This window comes from Equus caballus, chromosome 30 (genome assembly GCF_041296265.1).
Source record: "Equus caballus isolate H_3958 breed thoroughbred chromosome 30, TB-T2T, whole genome shotgun sequence".
NCBI lineage: Eukaryota > Metazoa > Chordata > Mammalia > Perissodactyla > Equidae > Equus > Equus caballus.
In genome coordinates, this window is record NC_091713.1 from 37,857,307 (window position 1) to 37,871,925 (window position 14,619).

General features: G+C 43.3%; 1 protein-coding gene across 22 annotated transcripts in view; it reads left to right on the forward strand.

Moving 5' to 3' along the window:
- Positions 1-14,619, forward strand: part of PPP1R12B (protein phosphatase 1 regulatory subunit 12B) — a 205,930-nt gene that overhangs the window by 2,220 nt on the left and 189,091 nt on the right. For 7 of the 22 annotated variants that reach the window (XR_011434253.1, XR_002805100.2, XR_011434254.1 and 4 more), the window contains exon 1: positions 2,206-2,620. The exons of 3 other annotated variants lie outside the window; for them this stretch is intronic. Coding sequence is in view for 14 of the 19 variants with exons in the window: in XM_070255905.1 (XP_070112006.1) it covers positions 2,330-2,620 (291 nt within the window). In the remaining 5 variants the exon portion in view is untranslated. Of the gene's footprint in view, positions 1-2,203; positions 2,621-14,619 lie in introns of those variants that run through there. 12 more of the 22 variants (XM_023632639.2, XM_023632644.2, XM_070255906.1 and 9 more) reach the window with 7 other exon arrangements.

Genomic DNA, 14,619 nt, shown 5'->3' on the forward strand with positions numbered 1-14,619 from the left:
CCAGTTAATCAGATTATAATAGTTATTACTGCTTTCTGTAATCGCGTAGCTGAAAAATACATTCTTCTCCTTCCAGGTGGGTATGCATTTAAATTATCCAAGGATCTTAGCTACTTATATTTTTAAAAAAATCTGCAAAGACGATACTACACTCTTAACTACCTCAGGGGGAAAAAAGCAAATTAGATATGGTAAGGAAGTTCTTCCTGAGACGGAATTTCTTCCTGTTGAAATTTAAGTTCACAACTCTTGGGAAAGCAAGGATTTAACCTGGGCTTAGCCAATTTTAGCTTATTTATACACCTGGAACCAGACAGTTCTTCTTTTCTGATTTTGAATGCAAAAAGAACACAGCCATAAGAAATGTAACATTATTGATTCCTGAAAGTTTTACCCTAGTGTAAAAATCCTTATTAGAAAACCAGTATGTCAGTAAAATAATACAGTTCCATGATACATACTTTTTTTGAGCAGCTATGGTGTACCAGGAGCATAATATGGAAATGATGCATATGGGTTGCTGTCAGAGAAGTGCTTCCTGAAATTTCAGCAATTTGCTTTCTGCCAAAGCCTTGCTCCTCTCTCACGTTTTGACTTCCTTGCCAGATTGGCAGAGTTAAGCTTATGTCTCTTGAAGAGAGTTAGGCTTCTAGCTGAGTACCATTTCCTATTTTATTGGATATCAGTGTTTCTTTTATCCTATAGGGAGAGTTCTATTTTAGAGTTTGTGGGCAATTTTAATTATCAGCAAGAGGCTGAGTGGGAATAATAAGGGGTTCCATGTTGACAAGTTCCAAAGTAAAACTCATACAGAATTTTTAATTGCAATGAATGATGATGCGTGACACGTTCTATGGTGACTGTGAATTAATGGACATAGCAAGGTAAACAAGGCTGTATAAACTATACATTATTACACCTTATTTTTAATCACATTGTTATTCACAGTTCACAAAGATGCTGTAAGACAATTACTATTTATAAAGTATTTACAAATACCTAATTAAAGCATATTGCGGATAGACAACATTATTAAACATAATATTTTGCATTTATATGTCACTTTTCATTTGATCCTCAGTTCACCCCGGGAAATTGAGGCACAGGCAAATGTTCAGGTGATAGAATATAATAAAGTTTCCCTTTACAATGACCTAATCATTTTTGCGGTATTTTTTAATGAAAAATTTCAAACCAATACAGAAAAATTTAAAGAACCTAATAATTGTCTATGTTCTCTTTCAATATAGATAACACATTTAATTATATTTTGTCCAGGGCTAAGGCCTTGGGACGTATAGTTATTACATCGATCTGATAGGTATTGTAATCAAGTTCACGGTTTGTATGAGAATGTCCTACTTGCTGTCTTAGGAGTTTAGGATGCTCCGTAGTATGTTTTTGTAGCTTTGGGGAAAAAAATCATGGGTGACGAGACATCCATTCTGTCTCCTAAGAATTTAAGATCCATGGAAAGGGTACAGAAGGAGGAGGAAGGAAGAAGGGAAATTAATATTTATTGTGAGCCGATATATGCTAGGGTACTGGGTATCCTCGTATATACAGCATTATCTCATTTAGTCCACACTACTACCCTGTTATTCCCACTTTACAAATAAGGAAACAGCCTCGGAGACGTCAAGTCGCTTGTCTAGGGACGTGAATTCAATCTAAATTTATGCTCTTCCCACTAGACCTGGACGCATCCTTTGCAGGATCTTTTCGGGGCCTGGAATATAAATGTCACGTTGAAACATTCATGTGTAATATGTAACTGTGTCTGTGTCTGTGCATGCCCCTCCTCCCCACGCACATTTACGTTTACATTATCAGTACACGTTAATGGATTATACGTGATAATGGGAATAAAACCGTAGATTTAGAACCAAGTCATGGATTTGCGTCATTCAAGTACTTTATGAAACTAGGAGTAATTACTACCCCTCTTCTACTTCGAAGGACCGATGTGATCATCAGGGAGCCAAGCTGAGTGGGCGTCACAACAAGAATAAACGACGACTTCCAAGTGTCCGGAGAGGTTGGCGCCGCTCGGGCACAGCCGCCGGCGCGCCCCCCGCCCCGCTGCATCCCGGGACTTGTAGTCCCGAAGGCGGCGGAGGCGCTCACTACAAGTCCCGCGAGGCCCAGGAGCGGCCGCGCGTGCGTGTGGACGCCGAGGCGCGCGGGCGGGGCCGGGCGGGAGGAGTAAAGATGGCGGCGCGCGCGTCTCCGCCCTCTGCTCCCGGCTGAGGCGCTCTGAGGGGCGGCCGGACGACCCGAGCGGCCCGCGCGGCGTGGGGCGGGAGGGCGGCGGCGGCGGGCGCGAGCCATGGCGGAGCTGGAGCACCTGGGCGGGAAGCGCGCCGAGTCGGCGCGGGCGCGGCGGGCCGAGCAGCTGCGGCGCTGGCGGGGCTCGCCCACGGAGCAGGAGCCCGCCGAGCCCCGGGGCGCCGGGCGGCGGCCGGGGGCGCGGCGCGGGAGCCCGCGGGTGCGCTTCGAGGACGGGGCTGTGTTCCTGGCCGCGTGCTCGAGCGGGGACACGGACGAGGTGCGGAGGCTGCTGGCGCGGGGCGCGGACGTGGACACGGTCAACGTGGACGGCCTGACCGCCCTGCACCAGGTAACCGGCTCCCGGGGTCCGGCCGGGGGGGGCACTCGGGCCGCGGTGTCACCGGCCGGCTCGCCCCCGGGGGCCGTGTCGCCCGCCGCCGGGCAGGGTTTGTATTTCCCTCCGCCTGCCCGGTTGCCATGGTGACCGGTGGTTGGGTCCCCGGTGTCCCCGGGGCTCCCCAGTCCTCACTCGCGCGGGTCGGGGTGCCTGACACTGTGTCCCTCGTGGGCGTGGCAGCGTCGTCTGCCCGGGGGCCTTTCGGAAAGTTCAGTGTTCCGCTGGGGCGGCCGCATCCTAGAATGTTTTAGGTCCTAAAGCCCTGTTCGTGCGGGGTCGGGGCGAGCCGTGTGAGCCCGCGCCTCTTGTTTTGCTCACTTGTGATTCACAGTTTGTGTCGCGCAGGCTGTAACCCCCGGGACGCCCCTGCCCTCCTCGCCGTGGGGTCCTGTTTTCTCTTTGCAGTTTCCCTCCCTAAGGGCTTGCTATGGAGAGCCAGCCCCCCGAGTCGCTTGGGTTCACGTTGTGGGGTGGCCTCTGTAGAGAGCGCACGCCCTATATATGGCTAGAGTGTGTGGCTCGTGGGGAACTTGACAGTTCTCTGCTTGCTGATAACACCTCTCCTTCTCTCCTGTGTGCGACAGCATTCTATATATACTGACTGTCGTAACTGGCTCCACCCTCCCTCCCCAGAGGGAACCTCATCAGTTATTTTGGGGAGCGGAGAGCGGGACACCCACTCTTAATCTTTCCTCTTTTTCTTCTGCGGTCTGTGCAAAGTGAATGTGTTGGCACGAGAATCCACTTCTAAATAATAATTCTCTGTTGTGTCATACCACTTCCCTGAATGGATTAGCCGGCATTTGAATAGTCCTTTGCTGTTTAAGAATTATTTTATACGCGTGTCAGCGGTGATTTTGTGAAGTAGGTGCGGTGGGGAGTGTTACTCTCATTTTACGGACGAGGAATCTGAAGCTCAGAAGATTGTTACTTGTGCAAGATTAGAAAGGAGGGAAGTTGCCCTCAGGCATGGATTTTTCAGATTTAAATTCCAAAGCTTTATATCCCACCTGATAAGGTGCTGAATATAAATAAGATAGATGCCAGGAGGGCTGCATTCATTATTTTAAATTTCTGAACTCTCTCTGAAGGTGTTTTTATTTCTTTAAATGTGTTTGGGTTGTTAAGGAGTTTGAAATCTGTATTCTGGAAGAAACCGTTTCCTGGGTTCCTAGAGGACGGAGAAATGGAAGCCAGCTTTCTAGTTGCGTGTGCCTTTATTGAATCACTCACTGTACTGTCAAAGCGCAGTTTTCTTAGTGAAACTCAGTAGCCCTGTTTTTTTTAGGGTGACTCTGCTAGCCATACACATTTTAATCACACCCTTAGAAAAGCACCTACTTTGAGGTCACTCTTGGTAGATCCCCTTGCCATAGCAGGGGCCACTTTTCTGATCCCTTCTCCTGACACTGACCTCCTTGGTGCCTTTCCTTCTCTCTTAACTAGCCCCCAGATGGTGAAGTGCAACTTCTCTCATTTAATACGATCCTCACCTTCACTTGTCTCTGGAAATAGGAGAGGAAGGAGACGTCAGCTATGGAATTTTTTTTTAAACACCTGCAAATGCAGCATAGGCATTCCTCCCTACGTACAGGACTGGCTGTGAGTTAAACTGAATAGGTATACTCAATACTAGACAAATTCAGCTAAAGACTAAGCTACTCGAAGATTTGGGGTCAAACAAACCTTCTGTTGAGAAACCGTCTTTTTGTTTGAATCAAGACAAGGGGCCTTTATTGGCTCAGGAGCCCGTTTACAAGTCAGTTTCCACAGGGTTACAGTGTTTCTCTGTGGTCTGAAGAACCCTTGAGGTACATCAAAGATTATTTTCCAAATGTGAGACTGGAGCCTCCAGTAGCTGAACAACCTACTTTATGACTGACTGTCCTTTTGAGAAATGGAGAGTGGTACAAGTATCTGAATTATTTAGTTAAAATATCCGTCTGTTATACAAGCATGATGTGAATTATCAGGATAAGTGCTTCCTTTCTCTCTTTTGTTGCGGCCTTGGCCTCTTGACCAACTGTGGTTATCATCTTGGCGTGTTGGAAGAAGCCCCCAGGTGATACTGGGGGACGATTTTTCTCCTCCTCCCACAAGGTCACAGTAGATGATTGGCACTTCAGGTTGTGGTGCCTTGATGCCACTTTTGACTTAGAGACCTTCTTTTCTTGGCAGCCTTTGCTTAGGCCACGAGGTGCTTGAGTCAAAGATAATAAGCACCGGGGGGCCTGTTAATAATGGTGGAAATAGACTGGGGTGAGAAGTGTCTCAAAGGTTAGGCCTGCTCTCATGAAAGCCTGGGGGACTTACACAGACTGACTAAACGAGGGCAAGTAACTTAGGCTCTGGCATGTATGCCCCAGTGTCCTAGAGTCTTCAGTGACAAAACGTTGATCCCAAAGCACTTGTTTGCTCACAGAGGAGTTCCCGTTTTATTTATGTGTGTACGTTATAGGGCATGAAGTGTGAGTTAATAATTCTGGGTGGGCTGCTACTTCTTAAAATTTCTTTTTATTTATTTGTTTTGCAAGGTTGATCATTAGCACCTATCTTCTTGGTATCCTTAGCATCGTGCCTTTGGGCGCTCTGGGTCTAGATGTTGTTGTTGTGTATCGTGGTGTCGATTTCAACTCCTAGGGATCCTCCCGTGTGCAGCAGAGCAGAACCCTGCCCGGTCTTTTTGCACCATCCTCTCTTCTTCCAGGGCCACATCAGGTTATGTTCCTCTGCGATTTAAAGGGTTTTCATGGCCAATTTTTTGGAAGTGGGTGACCAGGTCCTTCTTCCTAGTCTGTCTAGTCTGGAAGCTGCACTGAAACCTGTCCACCGTGGGTGACCCTGCTGGTATTTGAAATCCTGGTGGCATAGCTTTCAGCATCACAGCAACACACAGCCACCGCAGTATGACAACTATCACATGGGGGGTTGGTTCTCTGACTGAGAAATGAACCCGGGCTGCAGCAGTGAGGGTGCCGGCTCTTAACTCCCAGACCCCTAGGGCTGGCTGGGTCTAGATACGTGCTCTTAAAACTGTATCTGCCAAGTTACTGGTCTGCTGTAAGAGGCAAGTGCTGACTTTCAGAAAGGAGATTTTCTGGGATTTGTTGAAACCAATGCCTGCATCTTCCTTCAGAATGTATAGGATTGGCACTTACACCTGTTCTGAGTGTGGTGGAGGATGCTCAGGTCCTTCCACACAGATCCTGTCTCTGGACCCGTCTGCACAGTCTCCCCTTGCAGGGGCACCTGGGAGACTACGGTGCTTCTACACTTGACTCACAAATTCAGGTGGGTTTTGTAACGTTTCCAAGTCCAAGTTTGGACCCTCAGGGTCACCCCAGACTGAAATTCTACTCCTAGTAGCCTCTGTCATTCTAGAGCTGCCCCAGTCTGACCCTGTAGTGTCAGAGAATAAAATTATCCATTTCTCTGGAACACAGGTAGGGATAGGGACAGATGAGAAGCAAAGAAATTTATATTCAGAGTGAGACAGAGGACGGCTAAGGTGATAGAGTGTGTTGAATACAAAACAGCATGTGTGTATGCTGACTTGTATGGCAAAGTAAAGCTTGCGTTCTTGTTTTTTTTATTGAAGTTATGATAGTTTACAACATTGTGAAATTTCAGTTGTACATTATTATTTGTCATCATCTTATAGGTGTGCCTCTTCACCCTTTGTGCCCACCCCCACCCCGTTCCCCCTGGTAACCCCTAGTCTGTTCTCTTTGTCCCTGTGTAAAACTTGCATTCTTAACCCTTTCTCTTTTGTTCCAAGTTCGTTACTTATTCCTCTTACAGCTCCGTCTGTGAAGTGACTTTTGCCTCACCCTATAAATTGATGAGTTCTGCTTAGTGTCAGGACCCAAGGCAAGAGGGATTAAGAAGATACTGTTGGCTTCTTCGTGCTTGTGGATCTGGAGCAGTCATCCTGAGTCACTGTAGTAGTTTATCTCTTCAGACTGGATGACATGATGCATCAGACCATGTTGGGCACTGGCCCTTTGCCTTCTGAGTATTAGTCCCAAGTTTCCATGCCATAATGGAACCTCATAATAGACCTCAAAGTCAGATTTGAAAATTAGGCTTATTTTTATGGTGGTTTGTTGTTTTTTTGAGAGTACAGATGTGAGTGACTTTTGTTTCCTTGCCAGATTTTTGTTTCCCATTCTTAAAGTCTTGTAGAGTAGCTATATACTATCATTTGGGCTTAAGACATTGCTTATTTTTGTTTTTAAGTATTTTTAAATTAAAGTATACTTTATGTACAGTAAAATTTGCCTTTTTTAAATCTAGAGTTCTATGAGTTGTGACACACATACAATTGTGCAACCACCACCACAATCAAAGTATAGAACATTATCATTACCTGCAAGATTTCTTTGTGCTCCTTGTAGCCAACTCCTCTTCCTACCCCCAGCCCATGGCAACCATTCATCAATTTTCTTCTTTTTTTTCCTCCTGCAGAAGATTAGCCCTGAGCTAATATCCACGTCCAATCCTCCTCTTTTTGCTGAGGAAGACTGGCCCTGAGCTAACATCCATGCCCATCTTCTTTTACTTTATATGTGGGATGTCTGCCACAGCATGGCTTGATGAGTGGTGCGTAGATGGATGCCCAGGATCCGAACCTGTGAACCCCGCCACCAAAGCTGAGCACGTGAACTTAACCGCTGCACCACTGTGCAGGCCCCATCAATTTTCTGTTCCTGTAACCACAGTGCCATATAGATGAATCACAAAATACGAAGGCTTTTGAACCTGGCTGCTTTCATTTGCTGTAAGGCCTTGAGATGCATCCATGTCGCTGCGTGTGTCAGTGGCTCCTTGGTCTTTATTGCTGAGTGTACTCCACCGTGTGGATGTAGCAGAGTTTGCTTATCCAGTCACCAGGTGAAGGACGTTTGGATCATTTCCACTTGTTGGTAATAATGGGTAACATTTGCATACGCTTTTGTGTGTGAACGTAGTTTTTCCTTTCACTTGGTTTAGTCCCTGGCAGTGGGATAACTGAGTCATGTGGCAATGAATGTTTAACTGTAAGAGAAACTGCCAGACTGTTTTCCAAGGTGGCTCCACCATTTTGCATTCCAGCCAGCAATGTATGAGTTCTAGCTGCTTTGCGTCCTCACCAGCACTTGGTATTATCTTTAAGCCATTTTAATAGTTATGTAGTGGTAAGTCGTTTTTTACCGGCAGTAATGATACCAGTAACGTCTAATAGGAGCCGTAGTAATGGTAGTCGTAGTAACAGAGCTCCCACTGTGTGCTGTTTACTCTGAGCCAAGGACTGCGCTAAGTGCTTTTAATGTGTTGACTGGTGTGTAATACTTAACACAACTCGTGAGATGGGCACTTATATGATTGTCTGGATCTTACAGAAGTAGAGGAACTGAGGCACTGCCCAAGGTCACACACTGATAAATGGCACAGCTACAGGTTTTTTAAGCCCAGGCAGTTTGATTATGAGTCCATGTTTTTAGCTCTGTATTATATTGCCTCTTACTAGAATGTATTGCCTCTCATTGTAAAAAAAAAATTAGAAAATAAAGTTATAAAGAAAAAGTTGAAAATGATTTAAAATCAGGCTACTCAGAGATAAATACCACTAACATTTTAGTGTATTCCTTTCAGGGGTTTTTTTTGAATATTCATTATATTGAGTTTATACATATGTGTGTAAGAATTTTTTTAACATTTTATTTTTCCTTTTTCTCCAAAAGCCCCCCAGTACATAGTTGTGTATTTTTAGTTGTGGGTCCTTCTAGTTGTGACATGTGGGATGCCGCCTCAGCACAACATGATGAGCAGTGCCATGTCCGTGCCCAGGATCTGAACCGGTGAAACCCTGGGCCGCCGAAGTGGAGTGTGAGAACTTAACCACTTGGCCACGGGGCCGGCCCCAATATAAGAATATTTTTACAAAATTAGTTTCATATGCTTTGCCTCCTGATTTTTTCACTTAATTTTCTTTGTAATCTTTTTCCTATATCATTAAATATGCTTTGAAAGTAACATTTTGACATTTGAATAATATGTCATCGTTTGCATGTGCTCTAATATATTTATTTTCCTTATTAGGAGTTTTATTATATTGTTAATTTACAACTAATATTGAATGCCTAATGGTGGATTGTAAGTTTGTGCTAAAGTTTGTATTCTTGTTGATAGGTACAGTTTCTGCCTTCAAGGAACTCACAATCTAGTTTGGAGACAGATTGAAAAAAAACGGTGATCTTTAGAGTAAGTTCTCTGGTACACAAAGAAAGATGTACTCCTAAGTGGAGGGACAAAGACAGGCAGTCCAGGATGATAGAGCAGTGTGCGCAGAGAAAAGGCATGTGTGTGGGGTGTAGGCAGAGGACTCAGGGAGTCCTAATGGATGTGTTTGGAGGGTTAGGGCTGGCAGTGGAAATGACGTCCTGAAGGGCTTTGAACGTTGGACATGAGGCCAAGAAGGCTTGATGGAGTCCTTAGTAGAGAACTTTTGTGGGTTGGAGCAGGGGCTTAACCCAGCCAGAGCAGTATTTTAGGAATATAAGACGCATTGGATTTCAGAATGAGTGGAAGGCAGAGATGAAAGAACCAGCCGAGAGAATGGAGATGAGAAAAGAAAACATAGGTGTAATACAGTCCTAACCTGTGAGTCTGCAAGAATCGTGTTATTCAGATAGAAATGGGATTCTGTCCAATATTGGGCTGAGGTCCTCTGAAGACATCTAGGTAGAACGATCCTGTAAACGTCTGTGTGATTCAAGGCTAGTCATCGCTTCCCTATCTAGGCTCCAGATTTCTCATATTTCAAATGACAGACTTTGCTATTAACATAAAGGTGAGAGTTAAAGCAATAGTGTGGAAGAGGAGGGGAGAAAATATAATAGAGAAGAGCAAAAACCACAGTGAGATGGTTGGCAGAGGGTGCAGAAGTTCAAGTTAGAGCCATAGGAGTATATGGTAGGCTGAACAGTGCCCTCAAAATGACCACGTCCTGATCCCCAGAGCCTGTGCGTCTATTACCTTACATGGTCATGGGGACTTTGCAGATGGGAGTGAGTTTAGGATCTTGAGATAAGAAGGGTAACCTGGATCATCCAGGTGGGCCCAGGGTAATCTCATGGGTCTTTATAAGAGGGAGGCCGGAGAGCAGAGTCAGTAGTTGGAGATATGATGACAGAAGCAAGAGGTTGGAGTGATTTGAGGAAGGGGCCATGAGCCAAAGAGTGCGGGTGGCCTCTTGAAGCTGAAAGAGGCAAGGATGTGGATTCTGCCCTCAGAACCTCCAGAAGGAACCGACCCTGCGGAAAACCTGATTTTAGCCCAGTGAGACTGAATTCAGACTTCTGACCTCCACGACTGCGAGATAATAAACGTGTTGTTTTCAGCCCCTAAGTTCGTGGTCGTTTGTTACAGCAGCAGTAGGCAGCTCACACAGAGGAGGCCCAGACAGCACAGTGACGTTGAGGCGCTTCCAGGAATGGCTGGTCAATAGAGTAGAGGAAATTGAGGAGAAGGCCTGAAAAAACCTGTTGGATTTGGTCATTTATAACCTTCAAAAGGGGAGTTTCAGTGGAAAGATGTTTTTGAGGACTTTTGTGGAGATTATATGAAGTTTTTTCCTATTAAGGATAACTTAGGTTAGTCTTTCTGTTGACTTTTAGAACAACAACAAAAAAATGTCTACCATCACTATGATTATAACTGTAAATCATCACCCAAATATATGAGAAGACCCTGAAAAGCTGATTTCTGGCTAGTTCAAGTGGTTTCGTTATTTATGAGTTAGAAATATTTTAGGATATTAAACCCGACACTGGAAGCAGTAAAGTTATCTTCCCGTTACTGAAGGGCTGGTTAGCTAGTTGAGAATATTCTATTTCCCGGTTCTGGTTTGGCCCATTTCCCACACGTTAGCACTGTCCCTGGACAGCAGCCTTAGGGGAACAGTGCTAGGGAGTTGGAACCAATAGGCAGTCCTGCCATGTATTCTTTCACATTCCTCTGCTGAACCTCCGCTCTGTGCCTGACTCTGTGCTGCTTGTTACTTGTTACTTAGCAGTTGATACATTTAGGATCTAAATAGAATTTTGGGAATGCTCTCCAGAATAGCTGGTTCCTGTGATCATTTGTAATAGGAAATGGGCTACATAGTGCTTTTCTTTTCTAGCTTCCTGGCTCTTGGGAAGATGGATTTGGAGGGAAGTATTTATTCATCAGTATTTGTGACTATTTTCTTCTATGCTTATGGATGAAAGTGATCGTATTTATATTTTTCTACCTAAAGATGGTGAAAGATGGAAGTTTGGGGATCTTTAATAAATCTTTGGTGGTTCAACATAGTAATAATAAATCCAGATTAAAGATCTTGACCCAGAATTTTATATAGGGCAAGGAATTGAAACCTCATTTGGATTGCTAATTGAAGCTTGCTCAATTTGTTGACTTTTTTTGGCTTTGAATGTGTTGGGTTTTTCCTGCTTTTGAAGTATAATTTCAAAAATTGTTTCTTAAATCTTAGATTATAACCAGTTTGAGTAAATTTGGGGGGGGGATTGACATTTTGTCAGACATGCAAAGTTTACATTTGTTTCATGGATCAGTTTAATTGGAAAACTGAAGCTTTAGTCCTCAATATTGAACATTGATCTGTATGTAGTTTCTAATGCAATATTGTGCTACATTGTAGTTATGGGATGGGTTTATGTAAGAATTTAGAAAAGATTTTGTACTTAGTATAGTTAAACGTTGTAATACTATGACTATCTGTTGGAATCATACTCTAATGCAGTTTTGGGAAAATATTTTACAGTTCCTTGCTCTGAATATCCATGATAGATTTGGCATAAAACCTGGCTTTTACATATGAATTTTTGGTCTCATAATCCACTTTCTATTTTTTAAAAACTGTTTTATTATGGAATATTTCAAAATAGAAAATAGAATATTATAATGAAAGTTATCAACTAGTGGCCAATCTAGTTGCATTTATAGGTCCTTCTCCCCCTATCCCCAATACGCTGGATTATTTTACAGCTGATCCTAGATAGCACATAATTTTATTTGTAAATATTTCAATATTTATTTCTAAAAGATAGAAATTTAAATAAAAACAATTACAGGTTCATTATCACACCTAAAAATTAAGCACTCACTCCCTAAAATGGTAAAATATTCAGTACTGTTTAAATTCCCTGATGATTCATGATTTTTGTTTATAGTTGGCTGATTCAAATTAGGATTCAAATAAGGTTTGCATTGGTTCATATGTATCTTAAGACTCCGTTAATCTATAGTTTTCTCCTCATTTTTTTCCTCTGGATCTTATTTGTTGCAAAACTCGATTGTACTGTGGAATTTCCTGCAATCTGGATTTTGCTGACTGCATGCTTATAGTGTTAACATGTTCTTTTGTCTCCTATATTTTCTGTGAACTGGTAATATCAAATCTAGAGATTTGATCTGATTCAGATTTGAACTTTTTGGCAATAATACATCATAGGTGGTGGCACATACTTCTGTTGAGAGACATAATATCTAGATCTCGCTCTCTTTGTGGTTTAGTGGCCATTGGTGATCTAACAGAATTTTGAAGTTTCAAGCCAGTCTTGTCTAGACCTGAATTCTGTTAATTAATTAATTCTTCTAATTATCATCACATCTTCTTGTGTTGACTTCCTAATTGGGATACCAGTGATCAGTTCAAGAAATGTAAATTGTGAACATTGTGGATAAAGTGGTTGATATAGGTATAGTGTATTGACCGTTGTGAGGCTTGACATGGTGCTCAGCAAATTTAGGTTAGGGCCCTTCATGTGCTGTTTGTCAGTGACGATGAGTGGAGTAAGCTTTATCACCTCTCCATATCTGTTCTGTTAACCCTTAACTGAGGTTCCCCTTATTTTGAAATATTGTTCAAAGTTCCAGGTCAGTGATATGGTTTCCTGCCCCCCAAGATCATCACCAGCTCTTGAGCTTCGTTATGAAAGAAAATTTCCAAGGAAAGCCTCCAAATAAAACTAAAAAAAGAGAGTCAGTTGGCTGCATGAGGAGAAGAGAGAGACTTTCTTTGCAGGCAGACACCTACCATATAAGGGAGAAGATAGCTTCGCAGAGAAGAGTGTCCATTCTAAGTGTATCAGTTTTGGGCAGTCAGCTGTGGGCAAATGATGAGCTTATCATAGAGAATGGAAGTGACGTGTGGAACATTCCTGTGGAGGTTGGACTGGCAGGCTCGCGTTGTGCTCTTTGAGGCTGGGGAGACGTCTGCCCCTCTAACTGAATGTGACTCTCACAGTAGGATGTACGATTTTATGAACTGTGTTTTTTTCCATGGGAAACAGGTTGGCTTGTTTTTTGCTTCTCAGCAGCATTTTTGCCAGATTTCTTTTTTCGGTTGTTTGTATTTGTTTAGTGTTTAAGCCGGTTGGCCCAGCTGAGATGCGCCATTAAAGTGCGAGGTAGTCTGGGTCTGGGTGCTCCGGATGCTGCTTCCCTGTTTTATAATCATGCCTCTTGCGCTGCTTTTCCTCCCCGTGTTTAGAGTGTTCCCCTTTGACAGTAAATAGATGAAAAATGAGGTCAGAAGAATGACTCACCTCATTATAAATCACCAGGGGTAATGGAAAATGATTTTGAAGGATGACCGAGCTGTGTGCCATCTGTTGAGAAGCATTTCACCTGTTGGAGAGCCCCTGCAGTACAGGCCCCCGGTGAGAAGGCCCATCCATCCACGTCCCAGCGACCGCTGTGCTGGACTGGGATCAGGAGAGGCGTACTGCTGGAACTCCAAGTGCTTGGTAGATATTTAAGCTGGCAGCATACTGATGCTTGGCCTCGGTTTTCAGGTGAGCGTGGCAACTGTTTGCCATGCTTCAGCTCTTTCTGTGCTATAGCCAGTCCGTGACAGGATCACCAAGGCCCAAGGGTTTTTATAGGGATATAACTTTGGAATATAGTGAGTTTTATCTTTCTGTTTCTAAATTATTAAGAAGGCTATCTCCTTCTTCTTCTTCTTCTTTTAATATCAAGAGAAGAGAAATTTCCCATTCTGTCTATAATGCACTTCTGTGGTTTGGATCTTTAAAAATTCCAATGATCCTTTATTAATTTTTTTTGGCTACATATTATTGAGCATTTGCTAGATGCCAGATCCTGGAGTAGATGCTGGGATACAAAGATAGCATCGTCCCTGCCCCCAGGGATTCTGCAGTTATTGGGGAACTCATAGTTTTAAAGATAAAATCTGGTCCATATTGCTCCTGTTTAGCGTTGAATCCAATTCCTATTATCCTGTTCATAGTAAAAGTAGAGAAAGGCTATTGATCATTATCTACAATTTGCCTTTGTATATTTTTAAATAATCAAGTCTTTGTCCTCAGCCTTCTCTTATCTAATAAACATGATCATCTCTTTAATTTAAGATCAGTTTCCAAATCGTTAATCAGTTTGCTGTCTCTCCTGTGGATTTCCGAGCTCTCCAGCTCCCTTTGGGCTCACTGGCTCCATGAGAAGAGTCAGTAGTGGCTTCGGCTCTGGGGCCGCCACAGGACCACTGAACAGTAGAGTCACAGGACTAGCCATATGCATTTGTTTTGTTACAGGATGGTCAAGTTCCAGGACGTTACAGCACAAAGAGCCTTCGAGGACAGCACCTGATCCACCTCTGCTATTTTACGAAAGAGAAATCTGAGGCCTAGAAAGAAGCTAAAAGAGTACCATAAGCATGGAACAGAAATAAAATATAATGAAATGTTTTAGTTATAAAACAAATGATCAGATTTCTGCTTGATATTCTTCTCTTGCAAACGCGTTTTCATAAATAGAAAAGAATATCAAGCAGAAATTTGATCACTTGAGAAAAATCAAAATATTCTCTAAATTTTTTGAAGAAGGCTGATACCTTATAGTTGTATTTCTCTTTCAAAAACTTCCATATAATAGACACATCATGGGAT